This window comes from Thunnus albacares, chromosome 23, assembly GCF_914725855.1.
Source record: "Thunnus albacares chromosome 23, fThuAlb1.1, whole genome shotgun sequence".
Taxonomy (NCBI): Eukaryota; Metazoa; Chordata; class Actinopteri; order Scombriformes; family Scombridae; genus Thunnus; species Thunnus albacares.
Genome location: NC_058128.1, coordinates 2880003 through 2907745, shown reverse-complemented (window position 1 = coordinate 2907745; position 27743 = coordinate 2880003). Strand labels below are relative to the sequence as shown.

Sequence of the window (27743 nt, the reverse complement as noted above, 5' to 3'; positions counted from 1 at the left end):
CATGAAGTAATTCCAAAAAAAAACCCCACTCAAGTAAAAAAGTAAAGTCACAAGTCATTAGTGTTTAGGTCGAAGTCAAGATGAAAGTCACGTGACTTCCAATCACTAATCACTACACTGTAAAAATGTTTCATGTCAAAATGTTAAAAAAAAAAAAGTTTCACAGAGATGAGATACATCTTTTAAACATTTTATTCAACTTTTTGACCTCACTGTTTATTAGCTTTCATTTCACATGAAGTGGAGCAGTCAGGAGTCACATTCAGTTCAGCTCATAGAAAAGATTCATTTCACAGTTTCACACTCAGAAATGACTCAAACCACATCAATATTATTATTTTAACAAGCAATTTTAACATCTTGCACCAGGCAGACCACTGTTCTTAGTTTATAGGAGGCTTTTCAATTTTCTTTTAACATGAGTACATTTGTGGTTTTAAATATTTTGTAATTCAGTGTGGTTTTGTGATCAAATTCAGATAAGAAAATCAATTTCCAGAATTATGATTTAATTTTGTTAGTCTTCAATTTCAGTAAACATTGAGTTTAATTTCAGAATTTTAGGAAAATGTCAGAATCTTGTTGAATTGTGATGTAATTCTCAAAGTTCTTCTTGAAATTGAGAGGGTAATCTAAAAATTCACATTATTTTAGATACACATAGATGTAGTCCTCTTCCATAAGCATAAGTATTTTACAGCAAAAATCTACAAACTTCATAATAACTAAAAACCAAAGACCAACAGAAAGGAGTACCACTTAATTAGCCAGTTTTTCAAATTTTCAGGTAAATGAATCATGTTAACATCCTTAAAAAATGAATAAAATCAGTATCTGAGTTCCATTTACTGATTCCTGTACATAATTACCACAATAACTTCTCTGTCTGAAGTGCAGAAAATTAGTCTTTGATTCATCTTTGAGGGCAGGATGCTGATGAAATGAATTATTGTGATGTCGCTCTGTTGGTCTGCATCTTTACGACCTGAACTCTCTCTAACGAAGCAGGAAAAATATAAAGATACCACAAAAATTTAAGTAAATAAAAGCAGGAAGTGATGATATATCTCTGTGTCGGTGTTTCAGATTATTGTATTCGTGTGGGAAAGTGTGAAATGCAAATATTCATTTCTGTCTTTGTAAATGTGTTTACTAGTAAATGTGTTTACTAGTCTGTGCAGCGTCGGTAGAAGTGGAAGTGGTAGTCGGTGAAGAGCGCCCCCCGGAAGTGATGGTCAGTATCGCAGTCTGCTTGACCCTAGAGAGACAGTTAAAAGAAAATATGAATAAATACTACAAAATAAAAGCACAATTCTTAAATTATCTACTGGAAGATTAGGGACAATGCTGGTGTGTTTCTGTATTTTTTCTATTATCATCTAATCAAATGAAAAGACCAAAACCAACAATATGTTAGTTTGTCTCCTAATACTCTCTTTTTCCTACTCTGTCAGTAGGTGCGTTTCCATCCACTCGTTTTTATTCACGTTTCCAATTTGCACATTAAAGCAAAATGCGATGATGACATACATGAATCATGTGACTTAAACATCACTGAAGAGCTGAAAACATCAGATCTGTGTGGAGCGATGAGGAGACTGTAACGTTCCTCAAATTAATACAGGAAACAAACATAAATGTCATATTTCCACCATGTTTTCCACATGGTTTTCCATTGTTTGAGCTCTTTTAATGACATCATCTTGTGTCCTCTTCTTCTACAATGACAACAACCAACTGTTATCTTCAAATATTCACACAACAGTAGTGGATGCAAACACACACTAAATTGAATTTTCAGGAAATTTGGTTAAAATTTGCTCAAAATTTGTATGATGTAATTTTTTTAAAAACATCTCACAAATATATAGTTTGATTTAAAAAACAGGCTCAGTAATTTCCTAGAATAGCTGGTCACTGTCGTTTTAAGCAAAAATGACTAAAACAGGAGGAAACTGTGCATTAATTTGGGGACTATTTAAGTTTCAGTGTGATTTTCTTGTATTTTAAATACAAAATCTCACCATTGATGCTTTAAAACTAACATGTGAATTATGATGAGTTTCAAAACATCAACAGACAACTGATTATAAATCCAAGGAGGTCATTGTGTGTTACGTCTCATGAAAGGAAGACAAAAGAAAGAGAAAAATAATTTCCTTACGGCCACTGCGGAGCGAAAGTGATAAGAGCTGCGATAAAGACGAGCCACGTGGAGAGGCCATTCGTGTTCTCCCTGCAGAGACAGACAAACAGAGAAATACCAAACCACAAAGATCAGTTGAAGGCTTGTCCGACAAAAGCCCATTTTTCTACAAAAAGAAAAACCTCCCGTTATCTCCACTTGAGCGTTAGTTATGTCCTCTGCTAGCCTGCTAGATAAACATCCTTTTGTTACATTACTTTGTAGTGGTTTGTTAACTGAATTGATTCTATTATTGCTAATATTGGATTTTTTTGTGACAGTAATGATGGATGACACCTCTGTTGTTATTTTCACCAAGTGGGAGATATCGTAGCTGTGAGAAATTTCTGACATCTTTGACTCAGGAATTACAAGTCGGAGGCTAACATGAACAGTTTTCCCCACTTGGCGGTGATATGATGCAAACACTGCATAGTGCCTCTTTGGATTTAAAGAGGAACACTTAAACTGCTGTTAATTTCAATTCAACTCTAAATAAATATCACAATACACAGCATTAGCTTCTTCTTCATGACATCAAATAAAGGGAAAGGCATTCAAAGTCCAACTGAAATCACATTCAGTCAACTCTTTTTGCAGTCAAAAATAATGTCAATTAGTTTTTTAAACGTATAGTTTTTTATTATTAAATGGAAGAAAAAAGGTCTTTGGGGATAATAGCAAGTGTCAATGTCTGTGTTTGATTGACATTAGCTAGCAGGCTGGTGTTACACCATGCAGAATGGAGACAAAGTGAATAAAGTGCTGTAGCTACAAATCATGGACAGACTGTCGGGATTTTGAATTGTAACGATCAAACCAGCATCTAATATATCCAAAGTGACAGTTGCAGGTATGTTTACATGCTGTTTAATGTGCTGCAGCGGAGCAGCTAGTTAGCTATCTAGCCTGCTAACCTATATTAGCGGTGTACTTATCCCCGGTGAATGTTTGTTTGGTGGCTCTTTCAACAAACTAAGGTGCAGGACAAGATGTGTGTTCATGTGATAAGAAGAAGACTTTAGCAGGAAAGCTAATGTGGGTTGTTGTTCAGAGTCTGTGGCTCTTTTATTGTGTAGCAGGATGCTATCAGGCTCAGTGTGACTGTCTGCTCTGCCAATGATAGAATGACATCATCGCATTATGCAACATTTGATTTGCTGTATGGAAATTAGGACTCCGGGTATGTAGACAAATAATAGTATTCCACTGAATTAATGTAAAATTATGTGGCTCCATCTTGAAACTGAAAGTTTTTTAAATATAAAATTCTCTCTTTTGGTGTCTGATTTTCTCTTAAAGGAGAACACAGGACAAGTGATTTACAGAGCAGATATGCTGCTGTGGTAGAAAACAAAATACAATTTAATTTCAGTTGGACTTTAAAATATTCACATGCTGAATTACTTTAGCTTCTGGGCAGCTCTGTCCCCAAGAAGTATTTGTAAAATAAAAATACAATCTGCACTTTTAGCAGGAACTGGGACAGACAAAACCATTTGGAATCATGATTAAAGCACAACGGCAAAAACGACCAATCAAATGAGCCTAAAATACCCATTATACGAGTGCATTTGTCTACTATACAGTCTCTTCTGTGTTCTCTACGTTCCAGTAACATGCTGATTGGTGTACATGTACTGGATTAGTGTGAGTGTGGCTGTGATTAGCATGTTGTCATCCTGATGTGAGGGAAACCCTGCCAGATATCCATTATTCATCAGTGTTTCCCCACACATCCTGCATTATTAACTGTAATGGTAACTGAGTTAGTAGACTGGAACCTCACTGACCCTCAAACCAACACACATTGAGACACAAATAGACAAAAACAATGGACGAACACCAATAGAGACAAAAACACGTGAATATTTACTCCATCCGAACTTCATAGAACCACAGGGAGCCAAATAAACCTGCATTAACCCTGCACGGATTAAGTGGGTATAGATAACGGATGAATAAATGGATGATACTTTCTCAGTGTATCCTCCCAAACATAAAATAAAACTTAATCAAACTATTGTCAGTTTTTCTAACCGATGTCTTGTCTTTAGGTATTGACTGGATCTTTCTTGTTTTTACAATAAATGGAAATTTCTGGTTATAACGACACTCAAACTTATCATATTGTAAGAGGAAAAGTTTAATGTTTTAATGAAATCTGTCTGTATGTCATGTAAATGTAAAAACATTTCTTGTTTTAATGAGATATGATTGCATTGTGTAATAATGAGAAATATTTATAACCAACACAATTAAATGTGTTGGTTATAACAAGAGAAGGGAAAAATGTGGTAGTAATAACGAGAAACATTTGTCATTAGGAGGTAGAAATATTTTTCTTCATATAATGAGATACTTTGTTATTGTGTAATAATGATAAAAGCTTCATGATATTACAAGATATGTTAGTATAATAAGAAAATTTTCTTGTAAAATGGAATAATTTGATAGTAATAACAAGAAAATAAGTCAGTAAAGGGTGAAAATATCTTGTTATAATGTTAAAAGGCACTTGTTAATCTGATATTTTCTTCATACTGTATAATAAGATTTGTTGTTATTGTGCAATAATGAGAAAACTTTCATAATCTTGTTGTAACAAGAAAGGTTTCTAATAAAAGTGAAAAATATGTCATTATAACATTAAAATAACATGTTATAACAATAAGGAACTTGTTAATATGCGAAAACTTTCATCATATAATGAGATATGTTGTTATTGTGTAATAATAAGAAAAATTTCATGATATAACAAGATAAAATTATAATGTTGTTAAAACAAGTGTTGTTTACAAGTTTCTTGTAAAGTGAATAATTAGGTAGTAATTACAAGAAAAAATTGTCATTGTAACATTAAAATATCCTGTTAAAAGGAACATTTACTCGATGTAATAAGAAACTGAGGAGAATTAAAAAAAATTTTTTATTGTATACTTATAAGTAAATAAGCACCGAGTACACTGTATTTTGTACTGTAGGTGAAAGTTAATATTTACCTGTGTGTTCGAGGGGTATCTGCTCCCAGTCACAGTGTTTATATCCAACACAGCAGAGCAGGCCACTGACTCATCAAAACTACACAGATGGACCACCAGCAGCTCTGTAGAACTACACAGAAATAAATATATATGTTAATGAGATCATTTTTCATTTATGTCTTTAGCTTTAGTTTGTACACAAAAAACACTTGAGAAAAAGGAGCTCAGCTAACACAAACTGTCAGCAAGCTAACGAGCCGGCAGGAGCATCAACTAGCAAACTCACTCATGCTAATGATAGCATGCTAATGGTGATTTCAACTAGCTATGTTAGCTAGTGTTCTAATAAGCTGCATTAGCAACCACACAGCTATGGTTAAGTGAGCATATACTAGCTTTTAGTGCGTCCCAATTCTATGCTAATTTGATTTTAAAAAATGCCAATGTTTACAAGAAATGAATGTATTGTACAGTATCTTATAACAGGATATGATAAACCCTGTAAGCCGATGGATGACGATGTTAGCTAAATTATGAGTTATGATTACTGCTGTCAGTTGAATTTTTATATAAGAATACCAAGAAATTGATTTTTTTTTGCATTTTTTTGGCATATATTGTGAAAAAAGTGCACTATACGACTAGGGATGTGATCTGAAAGGGTTAAAATTTTTCATTCAGTCTCAACTTTTTTTTTTAGGAGAGACGCAATCTTTCACTGTCCTACCTCTCCTGCAGAAGTGATTGTTTACTTTAAATTCACATATAGCTGAGTATGATGTACTGTAGGTAAAAGTGTGTTTTTATATACGTGAATGTCTATCTGTATTATTAGCGGTGGGTCAGTCAGTACTTACTTCATGAGCAGGGTGACTCTCATGTTGACTGGGACAAACTGGCTGATGGGAACTCTGAAGATGTATCTACCTGGCCTAAAGGAAACACAAAGAGATCAATCAGTCCTCCAAGAGGAATCAAGAGGAAAAATATGCATTATTTTGACCAGACAACTTTCTCTGTATGTGATTCAAACTGACTCTGACTGGCTAATTAGTGACTTTTCAGAACTTTCAGGCCACAATTACACCTGTAAACTTGTTGAGAGTTTCAATGAAAAGTCTGAGCTGTCCCAACTGGCTTCAGCAGGAAAAACGTAAAGTTTATTTTCAGTGTAAAGACAAAAATCTGAAATTAAATTTAAAAAGCAAACCAACTCAAACTCCTCATTCCCACCCCTACCCAACACGGAAACAAGAGGGGTCAACCTGTATATAGAGTGGCTGGTGTATAAAGCTATAAGCCAAGGAGACAATGCAACTCTGAAAGAATGATAATAAAAAAAATACATTTTTCAGATAAATAAATCAATAAAATTATAATAAAAACAGGGCATGGGCATGTATATTTCTTTTAAAAGCTCACTGTTTTATTATAATTTTATTGATTTATTCATCTTAAAAATGTATTTTTTTTAAAAAATTTTATTCTTTCAGAGTTGTGTTGTACTTGAGGAGATATTTTTCTGTCCTGTCCTACATTTCCAGTGTGTTTCTTTTCTTACTTACCCACATTTGTCTCTTAGACAGTATCTGCTGTCAATTATCTGCTGATTTTCTTTGATCATGAAATAATTCATGGTGGTGTTTGTCCCTGACAGGGAGAAAGAAGAACACATTTAAATATAATGCTGTGTTTTCCAGTGCTTCAGGGCTGCAACTAACAATTATTTTCATCGTCAAAATGCCAATCCCAACTACACAGAGGCCATGGTGACGTCTTCAAATGTCTTATTTTGTCTGACTAAAAGCCAAAAGGTGTTCAGCTCACTATTATATATGACAGAGAAGAAGCAAATCCTGCTTTTAGAGAAGCTGAAAGCTGAGAATATTAAGCATTTTTTCACTATTTTTGCTTTAAAAATGACTGTTGGTGCCAATTATTCTTCTGTCAATCTCTGTTTTCATCAGTCCAGTCTCTGTCCTCACACCAACATAACAGAGCTCTTTCCCTGAAGCTCAGCTCTCATGATAAATGTAAAGTTGTTTTCATTTATTTTACTTTTAAACTTACAGTCTAAAGCCCCACTAGCTGCCCTCAGAGGTTGCTTGTGTTGAATTTGATCAGAAACTTTTATTTTTAACATGTAATTATGACTTAATTATCCTGAGAGGTAAGTATGATGGTATATAATAATCATTTTAGCTTTTAATTTTAATTCTGGGTAACATTGGTCTGATGGTGGTATGAGAGAAAACTTCAGGGCATCACATCAAATTTCATCCCAATCTGGCTTGTAGTTGTTGTTGGCGAGAGCTGAAGCTACAGGATGGCATCCATCAGTCTCTGCCTCTTCATATCTACTGAACACAATGATCTGTCAAAGGGTCAATGTGGTCGTTTATTTTAAAAGATGTGGAAAGTAAACACTCACAGTCTCTGTCATCTTTAAGCTTGTGATAAAGTTTTTCTTTTCTTTTGTCTGCAGGGAAAAAAACACACCAAACATTAAAACAGAAATCAGTGACTGTCTTTCTTTCTTTGTATTTATGTGTATACATTAATGTCAACAAGCATGTAGGTCAGTGAGCTGCTGTTACCTGCAATATCAGACTCCTCTGCTCCTGCTGATTCAGTGACGGTGACGTTGGATTCAGTGCTGCTCTCTGCTGGTGAGGAGCAGCAGTACACCTGGTCACAGTACAGCAGGTCACAGAAGTCCACGTCTGGGGGCCAGGGGCCTGGTGGGCTGGTTGGCGGGACTGCAGAAGAGAAGTGAGAGTTAAAATGATAAAAAATAGCTACTGACACCAGTTTATTTTATTTTTTACAGTTGGCATTGATGCTAATAGTTTAGATGAAACTGCAACTTTAAGATAGAAGCTGGAATTTGCTCACATTTATGGGATTAATCTCAGAATTTAAGTAACACAAGTGGCTCTAATCTTCTATGATATGAAACACAAGTTAGCAGTAGTCAGTATGTGAATGAATGAATCAATCCAGTCATTAATCAGTGGCTATTTTTAAATGCTCAGTGGTTATCTGACATTACTTTGGACTCGGGATTATACTGAATCCATGCAAACAGTGTACTTTGGATTTTGCTGCAGTCTGACACCTGTTGACTGCTCGACTATACTTATAAACATGAGCTTTACATCCTTTATGTAAACACAGTCAGTGTTGTAAGGCTGAAGTTTACCTGTGCTGCTCCAGGCTGTAGTGTGCAGAGGAACCATGCTGTTGTTACTAACAGACAGAAACAACAATCAGCACAAACAACGCCACACAGAACACTGTTGCAACTAAGTCATTATGTCATTAGAAGACAACTCTGTAAATGTCACAGGCAGCCTTTGAGCTGGTGACTAACAAGCTAACCAAAATTAGCAAATAAACTACACCGATAACATCTGTGTTTAAAATTTCAGAGAGGGGAGATGGTTTATAATAGTGTTACCATGTGGTTGCTAAGGAACTACCAGTGGTTTGATAGGGAGGTTGCCAAGTGACTGTTGCTAGGGTGTTGCAAGGAGACTGTGTCTGTGGAAGTTACTCTGAGGTTGAAGGAAATACTAATGGTAAGGTGTTACTAAAGGGTTGCCAGGTAGGAGGAGGTTACACAAAGGAATACTAATAGTAGTGTGTTACTGGGTGATTGTAAAGTGACTCAGTGGTTACTATGATGTTACTTGGTAGTTGTGAGGGTGTTACGTGCCGGTTGCCACAAAACAGCAAAGTCAGTGGTTGCAAGAATGTTGCTAAAAGGCGATTTTAAGCGCTTTACATAATGCATTAAAGCAATTTTAAAAATAAAAACAGCTAAGAAAAAACATTAACTTCAAATTAAAAGAAAATAAACGCTTTAAAGGAAATTAAATAGGTAAAATACAAGATAGGTAAAGAAAAAGGTCAGTCAAAGGCAGTGCAGAACATAATCATAAAAGTTTTTACCTGGATTTAGAGGTGGTCAAAGTTGAGGACTGTATGTTGTTACTAGAGAGTTACTCTGAGGTTACAAAGGGGATGGTAGGGTGTTATCCAATAGGACAATCATTGGTTGCTAAGGTTTGATTTGGAGGGTCAACTGTCAGAATGGTGTTATTAGATGGTTGCCAGGTGACTGTTAGTGGTTACAATGGGAATACTATTGATAGGATGTTACTATGTGGTTGCCAAGCGGTTATCAGAAGTGACAATGGGAATACTAATGGTATGGTGTAAATAGGTGATTGCCAAGTGACTGGTTATTGGTTAAAAGAAGAATAATATTGGTAAAGTGTTACTAGGTGTTTGCCAGGTGAATGTCAGTGGTCACTAGGAAGTTGCTAGAGTGTTACAGGTGTTTCTAGGCTATTTTATGTGGTTACTTAAGTGTTACTTTGAGGTTATAAAGGTAATGGTCGGGTGTTACTGGGCTGGTCCAATGGGAAAGGTTTCTGAGGTGTTACTAAGACACTGTGAATGGTTGTAAGGGTGTTACAAGGTTTTTGCTCAGGAATATTCAGTGGTTGCTAGGTTTTATTTGGTGATTGCCAGGCTGTAACTAAATGGGTTATAAATGGTACTTTGTGTTTTGTATTTGGACAGTGAAAAGGCTCGGTTGTTTACCTGTTGCCAGGAAAGGCGCCAAGGTCTTCCTCCTTCAAATTCAGTAGGTACAGAGCGGTGATGGAGATGACGCTGCACATACAGACAAACACACCATAACTGTTTTAAATTCCTACATTTCTTATATTGTCACTATGTAGAACAACAGGAAGTGACATCATGCCTCACCACAAAGCCATGGTGGCCAGCAGGGTGAAGACACTGGCCTGGAAGACTTTATGTCGCAGACAGTGGCAGTACTTCTGACTCCAGCCTTCCTTCTGAACTGTCCCAGTCTTACATGTGTCAGGACTCTGCGTCGTCGACACACTGCTGGGTTTCCTGGGTATCCTTTTGGAGAAAACACAAAATTCACATTTATTTGGAAATCACTGATAGATGGATTTTTTTTGTTTGTTTTTGTTTACCAAATTTCAAAAGCGGTGATGGACAATTCCAAACAATTTCCATTATTTTGAGAGTTTGAAAAATAATTTCTTGAACTGCAACACAACGAGTCACATAAGTTTACAAAAATACAACAAAAAGAACATAATCACAGAACAGTCAAATAAAGTCCAGCAAATGAGCAGACAGATACTCAGCAGCACAGATTCAGCAAAACCAGCTGCTGAACAACAAAAGAAAGCAAGTTATAAAAAAGAAAACAGCTCCTTGTACTAAATTATACAGCAACAAAGCAGAAAGCCAATAATAATAAGTAATTTACTATTACAGACACTATAATATAAATTATTTTAATGTAATTCCTACATGGCAACATTATAAAAATAATGTATTAAAATGGTTTTTGAGGAGCTTTAACCAATAATGAACAGATAACATAATAATTGTATCAATAAACTATCAACACTTGAAAGCACAGTTCAGATGTTGTTTTGAAGAAGTGAACCAACTTTATTGCAGCCTCCCTTATGTTGTTTTCTTTGCCTACATTTCCCACAATGCCTTTCAACAAGCCACAGAGGGGGGGGGGCAAACTGTCAAACTAAAGCACAGCAGCAGACCAGTCTGTTAAAACTGGAGGATGTCTTCACACAGTAGCCTTCAGTTTGTCCTTGAACTGTGATTTACACTGATGCACTGATAACACAGTAATTCCACCATTATGCAACATACACACACACACACATTCATTCACTTCATCAGTACATTTCCACAGCACTGTATACAGTAAAACCTGAACTGCACTTACATAAACATCTTAAAAAGTTCTCCACTCTTACCTCAGCCAGTTTTATTCTACAATGCTACCTCATCCACTAATGTACATGATTTTTATATGAGAGGATTAGAGACTAAAGGTTGGATTATGCAAGAAAAGAACCACTTTGTATGACGTGATATCCAACCATGTGGGAAGGCAAAAGTGTTTATAGCTGTTCTAAACCATTAAACAGTTATAAGGTGAGGTAAAAAGTTGGCTGTCATAGAGAGGGGGGACACTCAGTAATGTGAATATGGAGATAACAACGTGCATTTTCAGACAGTCTATGCTGGAAGGAATTTATCATGTTGCAGTCGTTTGTACACTTTTACTTTCTCACCTCCACACAGCTGGCCAATCACTGCGTGAAGTGGGTGTAAATGTTGGACTGACAGTTTTGGAAAGTTACCAAAATTTTAAAAAAATCAAATACAAATCAGACATCAGAAAGCTGTTCAACCGTCCGACAAACAGTTCTGTTGGAGTATACTGACGTCTAAACTTAAAGTCCAGTCAGAGTTACAAAACTAATTCCTTTAGTTCCTTGTTGGATCTCAGTTTGGCATTGAAGTAAAAAGGACCACAATAATCAGTATCCAAAGTGGCAAATCTTGACATTTGCAGGTAAACTTTTAAGCTCTTTAATCTTTAAACCTTGCAAGCTAAGCTAGCTATAGACTGCTGAATGCTATTAACAGCCTTTTCCTCTGATACATGTCAGTTTGACGGTGCAAGATCGGTATCTGTCATTTGCTAAACATCACCATATAGAAAACCCAACACTGACCGGAAATTACTGCAAGGTGTTTCTATTACCCCTGTAAATGGTGATATCTATAATGACAGATGAATATATGAATACATGGATGTATGAATGGATGAAGGTACCCGGTGGAGCGCAGGCTGCCCGTCAGGCTCTTCAGTTTGGCCAGTCGGCGGTTCCACACTTCCAGGTCATTGATTCGACTTTCCAGATTGTCGGTGAGCTTCGACAGCTGCTGCACCGCCCCGACGTTCTCCATGAAGATCTGCTCCTGCAGGAGGAAGAGGAGGAAGAAGAGGAAGAGGGCATCAGAGGCATGTAGACAGCTTCTCTCTGTTATGTATCCTGCTGGGACCGAGAAATAACAACTTGTAATTGTTAAGAGTCTTGGTAACTGTAGTTGTTGAATTTCAACAAAAATAATGTTTGTGATGATATATTGTAAACTCAAGGTTTACTTACTAGCTTTTTCCCAACCTTCTTTAGCAAATGGAATTTGCTCATCATAAAATCTAAGTATGTAGTCATGTTTATGAGGGGAATATCTCTTCAAATTGTCTCAAGTATTGGATGTGGATGGAAGTTCATGTGATGACACCTGAGCAAGTTCCATTTGCTGAAAAAGACTATGAAATATGATTGAAAGGACAGGAAAAAGCTAGTGAGTGAACCTTAAATATCATCACAGACATGTGTTCCCCGCAGTTTAGAATTAACCTCAATGCTAAAATAAATTGTTGTATTATCTTCTTCTTTAAACAATGACATCAACAATGCAGTCGACATTTTCAGACTGATTAAAGAAACCTAAAAGTGTAGCAGAGCGATTCTAACCTGAAATAGTATGTAGATTTAAAGAGATTGTAGCCAGGTTTCCATCCAAATTTAACGCAAATTTTAACCAAATTTCCAGAATATCAGCAAAAGAAAATTCAAATGAATGCTTTTTCCAATCCACTGCCGTTATGTGAATCTTGGCAGATAAACAGTTGATGGTGCTAATTCTCTAGTCGGTGCCGTTAAACCGTCATTAAAAGAGCAGCAGTCAAAGCTCAAACGATGGAAAACCATGTTGAAAACATGATGGAAATATGACATTTCTGTTTGTTTCATGTATTGATTTGAGGAAGGTTACAGTCTCCTCATTGCTTCACACAGATCTGATGTTTTCAGCTCTTCAGTGACGTTTCCATTTCGTTTTAATTGATATGTTAACTTTTCCACCTCAGTCAAGTGTAAATTGCTAAAACATTTGACCTTTAAAACATGCCATTTTCTGCTGTTTGAACTTTTATTTGTCTCTAACACAAACAAAATTATCAAATAAAGGTAAAATAACACAGTCTGGAGGCAGAAATGATGGAGGGAGGAGAATATACCTTGTCCACCATGAGGAAGTTAGGAATCTTCTCTCCATCAGAACAGGTGACGTCTCCGACCTCCTTCACCGCTGACGGCAGCAGCTCCTTCACCTCCTGAGCTAATATACCTGAAAGATCAAACAGTAATGTTGTTATTGTTCAAAAGAATCACAATGTAAACACTAACGCACACTCATGGATATCAATATTCATTTTTAACAGTGTGGTCAGTTACCTGTCTGGTGGGTGTGGTCTATTCCCATGGTGGAAGCAAACTCTGGTTTGTAGTCAAACTCAACGATTCTCATCTGAGTGATTCTTTTCAGCTGCTGCTCAGAGTCGACCTGAAAGACAAACAGACAGCAGAGGTTTTATTATTTTGATATAATGAGTCAAATTCAATAAGAACTGTAGTCAATCTAAAATATGTGTTTCAAAGTCAGTATTCGAATTGCTTTGTTCAAGACAATTCGATAGCACACTAAGAGTTTAAAAATCAATATGCTGGATATTCTAGACTAATAAAAAGCTGATAACGATATATATTAATTGATTTTCTGACATAAACTCATAATGTAATACAAACAAGCATTTGATAAGCATGTTTTTTTTTCTAATTGTGACCAAGATATGTATTGATCTGGACATTTTTTAGTTGAAAAATAAACTTATGTGATACATGATGATGCCAAGAGTCACATTTTTTTTTTTAAGCTATTAGGTCTTTAGTTCAAGCATGTATGTTCTCTCTCTTAACTTAAATGTAATTCTCTCTATGGTTTGAATTTTCCCCATTTTCTTTTCAGTCATGGATGCATGGACATGATTTCTGTAACCATAATTTAAGTTTCAAAGGAGAAATCCTTAAAATTTTAGGTAAATATACATCAATTTTACTAATGACCTTTGGTATTCTAGTATTAATAGTAATACAAATTCTACAAAATAAATAAATAAATAAAGGGCTTTGCAATATTTTCTTTTCAATTTCTGTAGTTATATTTTCCCAGATTGTGTTTACAGCATATTTTTCACTAGCCCACATCCTTTGCAACATTTTGGTGTCATTTATAAATTATATTTAGCTTGTTGTATCAGTGTGATAAACTAGTGCGTCTGTATTTTCCTTGTATATTCTCTCAAGTCTCTTACTAGATCTTCTTCCCATCATTTCTTAGCTTTTCTTACATCTTTGATACTGACAGTAGGTGCATGAAAGTACATTTGATTGGTTTTCACAATATGTTGTCTGGTCATGTTACAATGCAGTCAAACAAAAGTTCAACTGTTTTGATGTTTTTGTAAAGAAAGTAGGTATTTCTGGCTCCATTGGGGAGCATAAAATTAACAAATATGGAGGCCTCCAATCAGTTGCTGTCATAAATTATTTAAGTGATATTGTTTTATCATCTTACCTCCTGTATGTTCTGCTTGGCACGGCAGTCTGATGGCTGTATGATGGTGCCCATCACCTTGGCGTTGCCGCAGACGACCAATGCCTCGTCAGGAGAGTCGGTGTTGATGCCCACTCGGCCCTGACAGACCACCGCGTCCTGCACCGCCCCACGCTGCCACAGGGGGTCCCCGTCTGTCTCAAACTGACCGGGGTTAGAGGCCTGCAGGAAAAAACATGTGGATTTATGTGTTTCTGCTAATTATTTACACTAAGGAGGTTTTATAGTCTATTGGTTGAACATCAGTGTCGTTACCCTGACGATGATTCTCTCCGACACCAGAGCTGTCAGGAGGAAAGTCTCCTCTTTTACCACAGCGTACAGACCGACCACCATCTGAAAATATCTACACAAACATACAGACACAGTTAGCATGTAGCTCCTCTCTTGTTGTTGTTCTTTCATTCGTACACTCACACACACCTCTGGTCAGGGTTGGGTTTGCCTTTCTTCCTCATGTTGTTGGCCGTCGTCTCACTGAAGTGCAGTCGGCCAAGTGTCACCTTGGTGATTTTGCCGCTGGGCAAACTGACCCTGAAGGAAATATAGACTGTGTTGAATGGTATCAGACAGGAAGCACCTTTATGTAGCTTGTCCAAATATGTTTTAGAGCAAAAACATACTGCAAATGTGTTTCTCAGCAATTTACAGTTCACTGAACAACAATTGTCCAAGCATAGTTTAACAACCATAACTAGGTACAGCAGGTATGTAAGGTTTGGATTTCTCTACATACTATTTTTTAACATTGACATGTTCTCTGCATTGATCATCAACTGGCAACGATTTTGACTTTTAATTTGGAACATGCAGCTAAATCCTTAGTCTTTGTATTCAGCCATCAAGTGCATGTTTTAGAATATTTTACTAGGTTCTCATTTTTAAAAAAGTCAGCTGTAGATGGTATTTTAAAAAAGCCAATCAAGCCAATGTTAGCTTCATTATCTGAAACAACTTGAGCGAGCAAAAGCTGCTCTTGTCAACTTCTATCTGAAATCAAAGACATATTCTTTCAAATATCACTAAGAATTTTGATGGTAAATCTGCCACTGTTATCATATTCAACTAAACGGAAAGCATGACAGGCATAGAAACAGTAACTAATGAGGTTACCAGATGCTTTTCTCCCATTGGCCACAAGGGGGGCAACAATGAGTCAATTTTGGCTTGACACACAAGAATGATGCAAGGAAGAAGCCACACTTGAAAACATACTTGAAGCCACACAAATGTGCCGTTTTCAAACTGAATATTTTGCTTTTACAATAGAAATGACTTCAAGAATGATGACTAATTGGACGCTTCTAACAAAGGGCAGCACACAGCCTCTTCCTATTGGTCTATTGGTATAGGTCCATGACTGTCTCCCATGCCATGGATGAGATAGTCCCAAATTGGGCCAAACTAGGCAGAGTTTGAACTTATAAACAGCTGGTTGCAGGTGAGTGTGGGGACTTTTCTACGGTTACCTACCTGACAGGGTGGAAGGGTTTCTTGCTGCGATCGGGCTGAGACTGCTCGATGGTGACCTGATTGGTGGGAGCTTCTAGCTGTGAGGAGGAGAGGTAAAAGGATAAAGGATACTGAACACCCGCTGCAGGTTGTGTTTCCCAATGGTGACAATATTCAGAAGTTTTTCAGATCTGAAGTCTGATAGTATCAGTTTGACATTTTGGTAAAACAGCATCTTTTTAAATGTCTTACCCTTGTGAGGAAATCAATATTATTTTCATGAAGGTGTATCTTGTAGACTAGCCTTAACTAAACCAGTCCATCAAAGACTTGTGACCTTAATGTGCCACCGACAGCTGCTAGCTGCTCCAACTGACTCCCATTCAAAAAGCCTCAACTCCTCTCCACAAATACTAAGTCAATACTTTTTTCAATGGTCTCAATCTCTAAATTCAGACCCTCAAATAAGTGTGCCGGTGGTCATTTTGGAAATTATTGCTCTGTTAATAAGATTTGAAGACTTATAGTAGCTTTAATGTCTGCCATTTGGATGTTGATTGACAGCTGTGATTGACAGTTGGCTCACATGCTGCTCTCCCCGGCTCCGGGACTCGCACTGAGTCAGCTTATCGTTGCAATATTTCACTAAGTTTAATGTAACTTGATAATGATACCGGCCCTGTTAGCACATGGTCCGAGGTATGTTTAGAGAGCGTGAAAGGCAACACTCTGCACTCCTTATTTGGAGGGTTCAGGTCCTTGTGCTAAGCTAGGCTAAACACAACCTGTCTTTGACCAATCTCTGCACTAGATCCACAGATGAAATTGATATCCATCCTCTTCTCTTAGACTGGGTAAAACAAAGAACATTTCCTGAACTGTTCCTTTAACAAAATAATTTCTGGAAATGTAAGGAAATCCTAGTTTTGGTTCAGAGTGCATGATTCTGAATCATACTTTCTGGTCAATGAGTGAGGACACTTCCTACGCACCTTGACCCCGAATACTTTTATCCGGAAGTGGTCGACCTCCTGCGGCCCACTCGGTGTTCTGATGTATCGTGGCTCTGCGGCCACACCAATGTGAACTGTGACCTGGAAGTGGTTCTTCTTCTGGCAAACGAAAGCCTCGTCCACTGCAGAGTAGTTGAAGCCTTTATCTGTGTCCACATGGTAGGCAGGAGGAGACCTGGAGACACAGGATGAAAGTCATTCCTGCTGAAATTGAACTCTGTCCAACACTTTGGTCCAGACAAAGAAATTCAACATCTATTTGCTTGGTTTTGCTCTCACAGTGTTTGGTAGCTGCTGTCGTACAGAGCGCTCCACTCTCCTGGCTGGTACTGTTCCCATGTCAGCAGTTGGAAGGATCCCAGACTCAGTCCCCCTCCACCACGAGTCCCGTCACCTTCACTGCAGGACATGTCGACTCCTGCCGAAGGCTCCTCAGACTCAGACCTTCTTCTCTTTTTACTTTCCAGGGAGCTGAAGCAGGACAAGACAGATGAATTCACAGCCAATTACTGACCGACTGAATCAATATTTTGTCTGTTTGTCAGTTAAATTTTGATGATTGTCACTAAGCTGAAACATTTTTATTTAAATATGTCAGATATAATTACAATTCATTGTAAAACCAGGAAATGTGATAGCCATCATTTTTTGACCACTGAAGATAATTCTGATTTCCTGGGGATGAACTACACTACCTAACAGTCCTAAAGTGATTTCTACCAGATACGCAACTGTTACCATACGGTTATTAAAGACAAACTAAAGCTAAAATTAAGTTTTGCTAAGGAATCAGTATATGTCTCCTTGGTGTTTGTTTTGACATCTGTACCAATTTGGTCAAAATTGCAATTACTATTTACAATTTAAGTTTTTACATGTTTTTCTGCAGTAGTAGTGCACCCTATAGTAGTGTTTCCCAGGCAGCATGAATTATTGGTACCAAATGATGAGTATGGTATGTTAATTGGTGCAATATCTGTGTGGGTGGGAACTAAAAACAGTCAGTACAGGCAATCAACCAGCTCAGCTGCATTTATGTTATGTGCACAACTTATTCTGATGAACTGTTTCTGTTGTTCTGCTGACACAAGACATGGAGGAAAGCCTTCAATATTTAATACGACCAAAATGGTTTGTGTAGCTTGGTTCTAATGATTAGAGTAATGGTACAACAATGGTAAATGGCTAGTATGTACAGTATGTGATCATGAGCATTTTGGGAGGATTGGATTGAAAAAAATGGCATGTTACTCTAGAATCATCATAAACACCACAAGTATAAAACATGATTACATTTTTACTGGTAGAAAATATAAGTTAAAATTGTTTTCTTTTGTCTTAATAAAGCCAAAATATTACTTACTAGATCTGGAATAAACCAAGGTATCTGTAATTAGGTGGCTAGAGCATCCACTGGCCACAAGGGGGCACTAATCCATTACTGTCAGCCATTCACCCTCCATTAGAATGAATGACTGTTAATCCGACAATGCATAAAATTGTGCACGGTGAGTCTGTAACCTCAGCATTCTGTACGTCACACGGTGTTGAGAGTTGATTCACAGAGGAACGTACGAAGTGTTGATGATACATGACTACCTGTTACGGTGAGTTTTCACAGTCTGATCATTTGCCATCACCAAGACTAACACTCATTTAACCTTCTTTCTATAATAGTGGATGAACACAGAAAGAGCAGCCAAAAACTCAGCAGGAGTTATAAAATTATATAATACAAAATATTAAATTAATAAAACGTAACGTCTAGTGGAAATCAGTGCTAATATCAGCAAGCTAGCCTAACTATTTTCCACTTTCTGAGTGGAGACCAAACTTAACAGCATGATGGGCTGTCCTGTACGTTGAATGTTTTAAAGAGACAGTTAAAATCACTAATGGTTGATACCCTTGACTTGTTTAAAAAGTTGGAGGTCTGTAGCATACCACGGAAGTTGACAGCATGTCTCAGTTGTCCGTCAACTGTTTCCATGTGAACGTTCATGCAGAGGCTTGAATCTTAGACGCTCTTTCCACAAATATGTTTTCTTTATCCTCTTATGCAAATAGCTGTAGTATCATTAAAGTTTAAACAAAAACTGAAAATAATTCAAAAGGCTAAGCAGTTGGCGGCCAAATTTAGCTGAGTGAAAAGTACAAAAACTGACTTAGTAAGGACAAATAGTCACAAAACTGTCAATGCTGAAGGTGTGCATACCACGTGTGTAGTGTGGAGGCGGAGCCCAGCCGACAGCTCGAAGAGGGCGGGGCTAAACCTGGAACCAAGCCTGAACCAGCACATGGCATGGTGTAGCTGTTTGATGGAGGCAGGGGCGGTGAAGGAGGCGTGGGCGGGGTGTAAACCTGTGAGCAGCTCTCTGGATTCAGGTAATGTATGTGTTCAGGTGAGTGCTGACTGTGCTGGTGCAGGGGGTCAGGTGGAGCAGGTGGGGCAGGTGGGGCAGGTGGGGCAGGTGAGGTCCCAGGCTTGATGTAAGTGTTAGTGAGGCCTAGACTGCGAAGCTGATCGTGGGTCAGCAGGTCAGGGTGGATGGCAGCGGAGCCTCGATCCTTAAAGCGACAGGACGAGGAGGCAGAAGGCCGTGGCGTCGGCTGGAACACTTGCCGGGCAATCTGCTGGTTGGACCAATAGGGAGGCTCGTAGTGGAAGTCTACCAATCAAAGACGTACAGTAAATTAGCCAAAAGTTTTACCTCATTAGCTAATTTTCAATGTCATGACACATTAATTTTTTAAACAGCAGTTACAAACGTCTTGATGGCGAAAAGTTATATATGCTCAGAAATATTTTCTTGGATTTTTATTTCACTTAAAGCAGATATTTTTACACAGAAGTTACAAACTGTTTCCTTCTCAAGTACCAATGAAAGTAGTAACTCACTTTTCAGGAACCTAAAGGACGGCTGTCCAAATGAGTCAAATCAAGCAGATATCTTTCAACGTCTTTTTAGTGCCAAAGTCCCTCTTTTTGTCACTATACTTCCACCGCAGCTCAACGGGGAAACACTGTCCGAGGAAACACAAAGAGGGAATTTGATGCTAAAAAGACTGTAAATGTGTCAGATATCCACTTGATGTGACTAACTCAGACTGCTGAAGCCTCATATAAGCTTCACAGAGACTTTTAAATGACAATAAAATTATCATTTTGGCCTCCATCACTTACATTGAAAGCACATTTGAAGGGGATCTTTTAATATCCAGTATGAACAGGAGGAATGATTACAGCGAGGAAAACCTCTTTCACTGTTCATATGGACACCTGACTGCTGTTTTAAGACAGACTGGAAAACCCTATCCTTTATTGAAACTAGTCTTGTAATAAGTGGTTGAAGGTAGGTTACCTGGTATCTGTGCAGGTGAACAGGCCTCTGAGCTCGAGTCAGGAGGAGACTCAGGAAGCATGCTGGGAAAGAATTTGGAGAAACAATGGAACAACATTTGAGACCTGAGTAGTGACTTGTGAACCTGACAAATAGCGACGGCGTTCTGTATTTACAACCCTTACTCAGATAACCAACTAGGTCAAAGCTATTTTTATGTGTGTGCGTTGTATAACAATTTGTGTCCAGGAATGAGGATAACATTACATATTACTGCTACCACTCTAACTGCTTCTACTACTATTATTTTGTGTCTTTAACCACTCACATTTTACATTTGATTACATATTTCCTCTTTAATGCTGAAAAACATAAACATTTTTTACTTCTGCAACAATGTAAATAATTTACAGGGTAAATAAACCTAAAATTTTAAAATATGATGTTAAAATGAGGATTTACATTCAGGGAAGTCTTTTCCATGATTCATTATTAGTAGACAGTGAACTAATCAATAATTGGCTGAATTGATTCTCAGCAGACAGGAGTGGACTCAGACAGGTTGAAGGGGGCATCTCTGTGACTTGAATTTATTATTTTATTCTTATTTGCATTGTGTGTGTGACTCTTACAAGTTGTTAGGGTCCATGTCGTTGCTGAGGTACTGCTCCAGGATGCTCGTATCCACAGCAACAGAACTATCCAACACACCACTCATATCCTGACCTGCACACACACACACACACACACGCACATGCACATGGTAATCATGTAATAACCATTCTTGACCTTAACATTCAGATAAAGATAAGGGACTAGATAACATACCAGTTTGCTGTGGCCTGTTTACCTGCTGCCAGTATTAGATGAGTTTTTATTGTAAAAAAAAAATCAGAGAGAGATTTTGATTGTTGCATAATTTAAAATGACATGCAGATCAAATTAAAAATACAAGTTAATAATACTAAAAAACTCTGTGAGAGTTGGTCAGAAGTTACAATATATTAGTTTAGCTAACAGTCCTATTCATTTGTCCCCTTGTTAATGTCAGCTGATGTTAGCATTTTAATTTGATGGACATGAAACTCTCATGGTTGAATAACCAGAACAAACAATGAGATGCGTAATTGAAAAAAAACCTCCTTTGTTGAAAAATAGTCACTGCGAGGAGTCAACAAGTCTGTGATTGGATCTGAGAGATGTCCAATCAGAGAACTTCATTGGCACATCCTGCCACTTGTGAAGTTTGAGTTTCAAAGAAGTCATTGAATAAATTCAGGAATTTGATTCTTTTTTCATTTTTGGATTTGCGATTTTTTATACATTTTCAGTTGAGAACATACTACTTTCATTTATTCATTTTTTTTCTTCCAAATGTGCTTTTTTGTCAGAAATACTTTACAAAAGCCTCCAAAATCACTTGAGAACCACTTGAACTTCTTTTGGAACCTCCTCAAGGATCTCCTAAAGGATCACTGAAACCACTTCAAGAACCAACTGATCTGCTTCATGGTCAACTAGAACCTCTTCAAGGATACTTGAACTACCTCAAGGGCCATCTCCTCAGGAACCACTGAAATGCCCTCTTTAAGGATCAATAGCACCACTTGGACATCTCTAAGGACCCATGGAACTTTCTCAAGACCATGACCATTAGAACCACCTCATGGGCAACTGCAGCTTCCCCAAGTATCCCTGGACCTCCTCAAGAACCACTAGAACCACCTCAAGGACACATTAACCTTCCAAAAACCTCTGGAATCACCTTAAGGACCACTTTACTCAAACCTTCTAGAGGACCCCTTGAACTTCATCAAGGACTCTGTATCACCTCAAGAACAAAGTGAACCTCCCCAAGAACCAGTACAACCAACTCAAGAACCTCTAGAACCACGTCAAAGACCACTGTGATCTCAAGGATCACTGGAACCACCTAATTTTATATTTGCATGACGGGAACTCATCAGCAATATGTATAACAAGAAAAATGCACTTCATGTTGTAGATATTGTTTGGGGCGAATGCCATGACTTTTTAGAGAACTACTGTCCTACATACTCCTCAAATCCCCCATAAACCACCTGAAGGATAGCTTGAACCTCATTAAGGACCACTGAAACCTTATCAGGGATAGATGAACCTCAACAAAAGACCAATGAAACCTCAAGAATCATCAGAAACACCCTAAGGAAAACAAACAATTTCAGTGACCATGTAAACATCCTAAAATACCACTGGAGTCGCTTTCAGGATCACCTAAAACCTCTTAAGCACAGCTAGAACCTCTTCAATAATCACTGCCACCACCTCACCAAGGACAAATAAAACAACTAGAACAAAATTAAACTCCTCAACAACCGACAGAACTTCCGTAAAAATCACTAAAACCACGCAAAGAACCACTTTTTCCCTCTCAAAGACCACTAGACCTACCTTAAGGTCTCTTGTAACTTCCACAAGGACCACCAGAACCTTATTTGAAACCTGTTTAACCTCCCTAAGACCTTTTGAAACATCCTTGAGAACACCTGAAACCTTGCTGAAACATATTTGTTAATATAAGCAGATGACATGATGTAAAGAGATTGATCTTGGGCTCACCACTGAAGAATTGCTGCAGCGCCTCATTCTCTCCCAGGACCTGGACGGGCAGCCGGCCGGCTCCAGGCTCCATGATGCCCAGCAGGAGGCACTGTGGCTGGGGAGCGAGGCGAGATCTGCAGGGGCCCCGGCTGGAGCTGCTGCTGCAGGGCTGAGGAAAGAAAGATGAATAAATTTAAAGAGCTTTTAAAGACAATTTAAAAATAACGGAACATTACTAAAGCAGAGAAAAACAATAATATATAAGAACTAAAAAATATCCTGAACAGTGAATTGACATGACAATACAAAAGGGAAATCCTGCAACTTCTCTCATTATATAATATAAATTAAATTTCCCTCAACAAGCTGTAAGATATTGACTTTTTCCTTATAAAAGAGGTGCATGTTGCTGTCAATTTGGATATTTCTTATGCTCCGCCACAGAGCTGCATATCAGGACTGCACTATTGGTGTAATAGATGAAGAAACAGGGAAGCACACAGGTTTATGATGTTGAAATAAAGTCAGATCTGATACTGATGCCAAGTTCAAGGTTAAAACCTCTGACAGATCAAAGCGTAACCCTTTACCCTTTTAGCTACACAGTACGTGTGAATCATTTGGGAAAAACTTTGTTTTACAGGTCCCTTACAGTAGCTTCCTGATGATTTACTAGAAAGGAACTTGAAGGTTCTTTAAAAGAAATATGTGCTTAGTTCCAGTTAATTGTAGAGTAACCTTCTGTTATGAAAATGATCGTCTTTTCGTGAGTACACAGCAAGTCAGATGCTAAAATGTATTTAGTCTTTCTGTATAGCTGTTAATTACAGGAAAGTTCACGATTCAGCAAATATCAGAAAGAGGATAATGAGGTTTCCGACAAATAACTTTATATATTTATATATACGTTATTTATTATATATATTCACAGTCGTGATGATTTTATCAGTTCGTTCAAGGTCTTTCCATCTACGTATAAGACTGTAATCAACAGTTATTGAGGAAGTGCGCAGATCCTTTACTTAGGTAAAAGTATGAGAGAAATGTAAAAAAATTTAAAAATACTGCATTATAAGTTAATGTCCTGCACTCAAAGTCTTACTTAAGTAGAATAACAGCAAAATATACTTACATATCAAAAGTAAATGTAAAGTAAACTCTGTCAGACTTTTTCAACTTTAAAAAAAAAGAAAATACAACTTTAAGGACTCAGTTACAGAGTAAGAGTACAGAGACAAAAGGGAGATGTCCACTGAACGATGTGTTATATTTTAGAGGTGGATTTTAGGTTTTGTATTAAAAATCTTAAAGTAACTATAGCTACCAAGTAAGTGTAATGGAGTAAAAACTACAATAGTTGCCTCCATAAAGGAGTATAAAATTGTAATAACCAAGTAAAGTACAATTATGCAAAGCACAGTATTATTAGCAATTAAGACTGCAACCAACAATTATTTGTAGTTTTAGATGAGTCATTTTGACAATAAAATGTCAGGAAAAAGTGGAAAATCACTTTTTGTCACATTTTTTCAGAGCAATGTGAAGTGTTTAAAACATTTGTTTTGTCTGACCTACACACTAAAACCCCCAAACATCAAATATTTAATAAATAGTAATATAACACTGTAAATTACAAGAGAAAAGTAGAAATTTCATATTTGAGATGCTTGAACCAGATGATGTTTTGTATACGTGCTTGATAAAAATAAATGAAGTCTATTCTAATCAACTAATTGCTTAATTGACTTTCAGCTCTCCAGTGGTGTTGGTGCCTTAATGCAGCAATGTGGCCTACACATGCCACACCAAAAAATTTTATTCACGAAAGTGCACAACTTGAGTAAATATACTTTCCACCACTTCTACCCAACCATGTAACAATTATATCCTTTTTTGATGTTTTGTAAAATCTCAAATATACTTTGTGTACACTCTTTGAAAATTGTCGTCTCTATTTCTCTCAACTTGCATCAAACTTTCCAAGAAACATTTCTGTAAACTAGCTGAGTCACTCTAGCGGCTCCATATTTCTGAACTCACATAGTTCGTCCGAATTGTGTTCAAACTCTCAGAATTTCCTATTAGTGAAGGACTATGAACCTCCTGTGGGGCCCAGGGGCAAAACTTTGTTGGGCCCCTATTGAACCCCACTATACATGGTAGTACTGTAGAGCTGTTAGTCCATTCACAGAAAATGGAATGGTGTGATTTTCTGACAAAACAAGTCATCTGAATATGTTCTCCTGGGCTTCAGGGAACAATGATTTTCATTATACACAGAACAATCAATGGATTCTTAAAGAAAATAATAGCTGGTTGCAGCCGCACAGCACTCCTATGATGGAGTAATATGACCTGTCCCTCAGTTTTCTGTGTGCAGTTTAATAAAACACAATTTAACAACAAATGAGCTCAATATAAACTAAAACTATTAAAGTCTTCAGACTAGATTTTGACACAGAGTCCCTCTTCAAGACCAGGACCACAAGATGGAAGATGGAGGACCTATCAGAGTTTAGATTGGATTATACTGCTGCTAATTTACTACTGTAAAGTGTGATTAATCAGATTATGTAGACCCAAATAACGTAGAGTAAACCTGGAGCTTCTGGGGCATCTGGGCAGTTGCCTGGTTGGTAAACCAGCCTTGCAGAGATCCCAAAGTTTCCAGACAACTGCCAGGCTGAATTTTGGGGAAATCTGAATAAAATGATGCACGAGACATGTAGAATATTTCCATTTGATGGTGATGTGATTAGAGCTGCAACAATTACTTGATAAAACAATTAGTCGTCAACTATTTTTAGAATTGATCAATTGTTTTGAGTCATTTTTTAAGAGAAAAAAATGTACAAATTCTCTGATTCCAGCTTCTTAAATGTGAATATTTCCTGGTTTCTTTAGTCCTCTATGACAGTAAACTGAATATCTTTTGGTTGTCGGGACATCTGAGGATTATCTTGAGCTTTGGGAAACAGTGATTGACATTTTTCACCATTTTCTGACATTTTATAGACCAAACAACTAATTGATTGATCAAGAAAATAATTGATACTCGATAATGAAAAAAATCATTAGTTGCAGCCCAAGACTGTAATTTTAACTACATTTCAGTGTGATGTAAACCATTTATTAAATGTTTGCTTACTGCTTATAAATGCTTAATAGGAAGACTTAAAGTATTACTATGAACTGTTTTTGAAGTTTGTACCTGGACCCATGACATCAGTATTTCCTAAAATCCTGAAGTGTTTATGAAACTATTTTTGCATTATTAACAAACTTTTATGAAATGTTGTTGTTTTCATGCAGATTTTCTGATTTATTCCTTCATAATTCACCTGAAAACATCTGAACTGCAACATGATTAATATAACAAAGTCGTTGTTTCTGCATCTCGGATCAGCAGCGGACATATTTGTTCAAACACACCTGCCTGTCTTTCCAAGATGGCCGCCAGTCAGTCAGTCAGCGCTGATCTGTGATTTATCTGACTTGCTTGTCCTCCGGTACAATCCATCTGTGAGGATGGATTCAGATTCAGGTTTTAGTTCCTCACAGTTCCATTAGATGTGTCTGATCTTCTTCTGTGGTTTCAGTTGAGAGAAACGTTCCCTTTTTGGATAATTCTTCCTCTTGTTTGTGGCGTCTGTGTGGATCGTCTCTATCAGCTGAACTTTGAGCTTTGAACAGGAAAACGTAAGAAGACGTTCACACACCTGACGCAGGCGGATTACACACCTGCGTATGTGTGTGTGTGTGCGTGTGTGTGTGTGAAGCCATAAACCAGGCAATCCTCTAACTGGAAATGCACACACACATTTATGTTTGTACCTCTATACTTGTGAGGACTCCCATTGGTAAAATACATTTCCCACCCTCTAAACATGAACCTATTCTTAAATTTAAAGCCGCTATAACCGATAATTTTATAGTAATGATGGATCAAATGATGACTCACCTCACCTCACTCTGCTATTTACTTTTACAGCGAGTTTCAGCTCATTGTTTCTGGCTGTTGTCTGGCTGTTACCTGTTGTCTGGCTGCAACTTTACTGTTTTGCAACAGCGAAAAATGCATTTAAAAGTCTCTGTGAAGCTTATATTCAGCTTCAGCAGTCTGAGTTAGTCATATCAAGTGGATATCTGACACATTTACAGTCTTTTTAGCATCAAATTCCCTCTTTGTGTTTCCTCAGACAGTGTTTCCCTGTTGAGCTGCAGGTGGAAGTATAGTAACGAAAAGAGGGACTTTGGCACTAAAAAGACTGTAATGTTGAAAGATATCTACTTGATTTGACTCATTCGAATGCTGAAGCTTCATATTATTCATTTTTGCACAGAAGGAGGACTGTGGATTTTGTCCTCCATCACTTCCATTGTAAGTGCATTATGAAGGGATCTTCTAATGGTCAGTATGAACAGAAGGAATGATTAGAGCAAGAAAAACATGTTTTAATGTTAATTTGGTCTCCTGACTGTTGTTTTAAGACACACTTGAAAAGTTGTGAACATGTCCTTTAAAAGCTGATGCTATGTCAGTGTTGTGTTCAGTACTACACATCAGTTAATGCAGGTTTAAAAGGTGCCAAACAACAAGCAGTACCATCATTTAACCAACAGATGGCAGTGCAGGCAGGTTAAACAACTGTTCTAAAAGTAAAACAGGTCACTTTTACAGTTTGGTGTTTAGATTCATTGCTATAATATGTCCAGCAGATGGTGCTACAGGACAACAGCTTCTGTCCTCTTTCCATCATGTCCTCATATGCCCCACCTGGCCATGATG

General features: G+C 37.4%; 1 protein-coding gene across 1 annotated transcript; it reads right to left on the bottom strand.

Moving 5' to 3' along the window:
• Positions 1 to 174: 174 nt before the first annotated feature.
• On the bottom strand, positions 175 to 26626 carry LOC122975606 (myelin regulatory factor-like protein). Its single transcript, XM_044344123.1, has 25 exons — positions 26387 to 26626; positions 22973 to 23123; positions 21004 to 21097; positions 20393 to 20454; positions 19246 to 19699; positions 17310 to 17501; positions 17010 to 17205; positions 16039 to 16115; positions 14989 to 15099; positions 14821 to 14911; positions 14527 to 14727; positions 13347 to 13455; positions 13130 to 13239; positions 11876 to 12021; positions 9949 to 10110; positions 9781 to 9852; positions 8372 to 8418; positions 7767 to 7928; positions 7601 to 7648; positions 6735 to 6819; positions 6027 to 6101; positions 5188 to 5299; positions 2165 to 2236; positions 1170 to 1258; positions 175 to 996 (listed from the first exon to the last, which is right to left on the bottom strand). Coding segments are annotated over exons 2-25 (2841 nt in total). The 5' UTR covers positions 23046 to 23123; positions 26387 to 26626; the 3' UTR covers positions 175 to 995.
• Between the last annotated feature and the right edge of the window lie 1117 nt (positions 26627 to 27743).

Bases quoted from the DNA above. Each gene is read 5' to 3' on its own strand.
- LOC122975606 (XM_044344123.1), bottom strand. From the start codon at position 23,045: ATGGAGCCTGGAGCCGGCCGGCTGCCCGTCCAGGTCCTGGGAGAGAAT. The intron at 16,116-17,009 runs GTGCGTAGGAAG...TCCTCCTCACAG, and splicing joins TAAAAGTATTCGGGGTCAAG to CTAGAAGCTCCCACCAATCA. The intron at 8,419-9,780 runs GTAAACAACCGA...TCTGTCTGTTAG, and splicing joins GGCGCCTTTCCTGGCAACAG to TAACAACAGCATGGTTCCTC.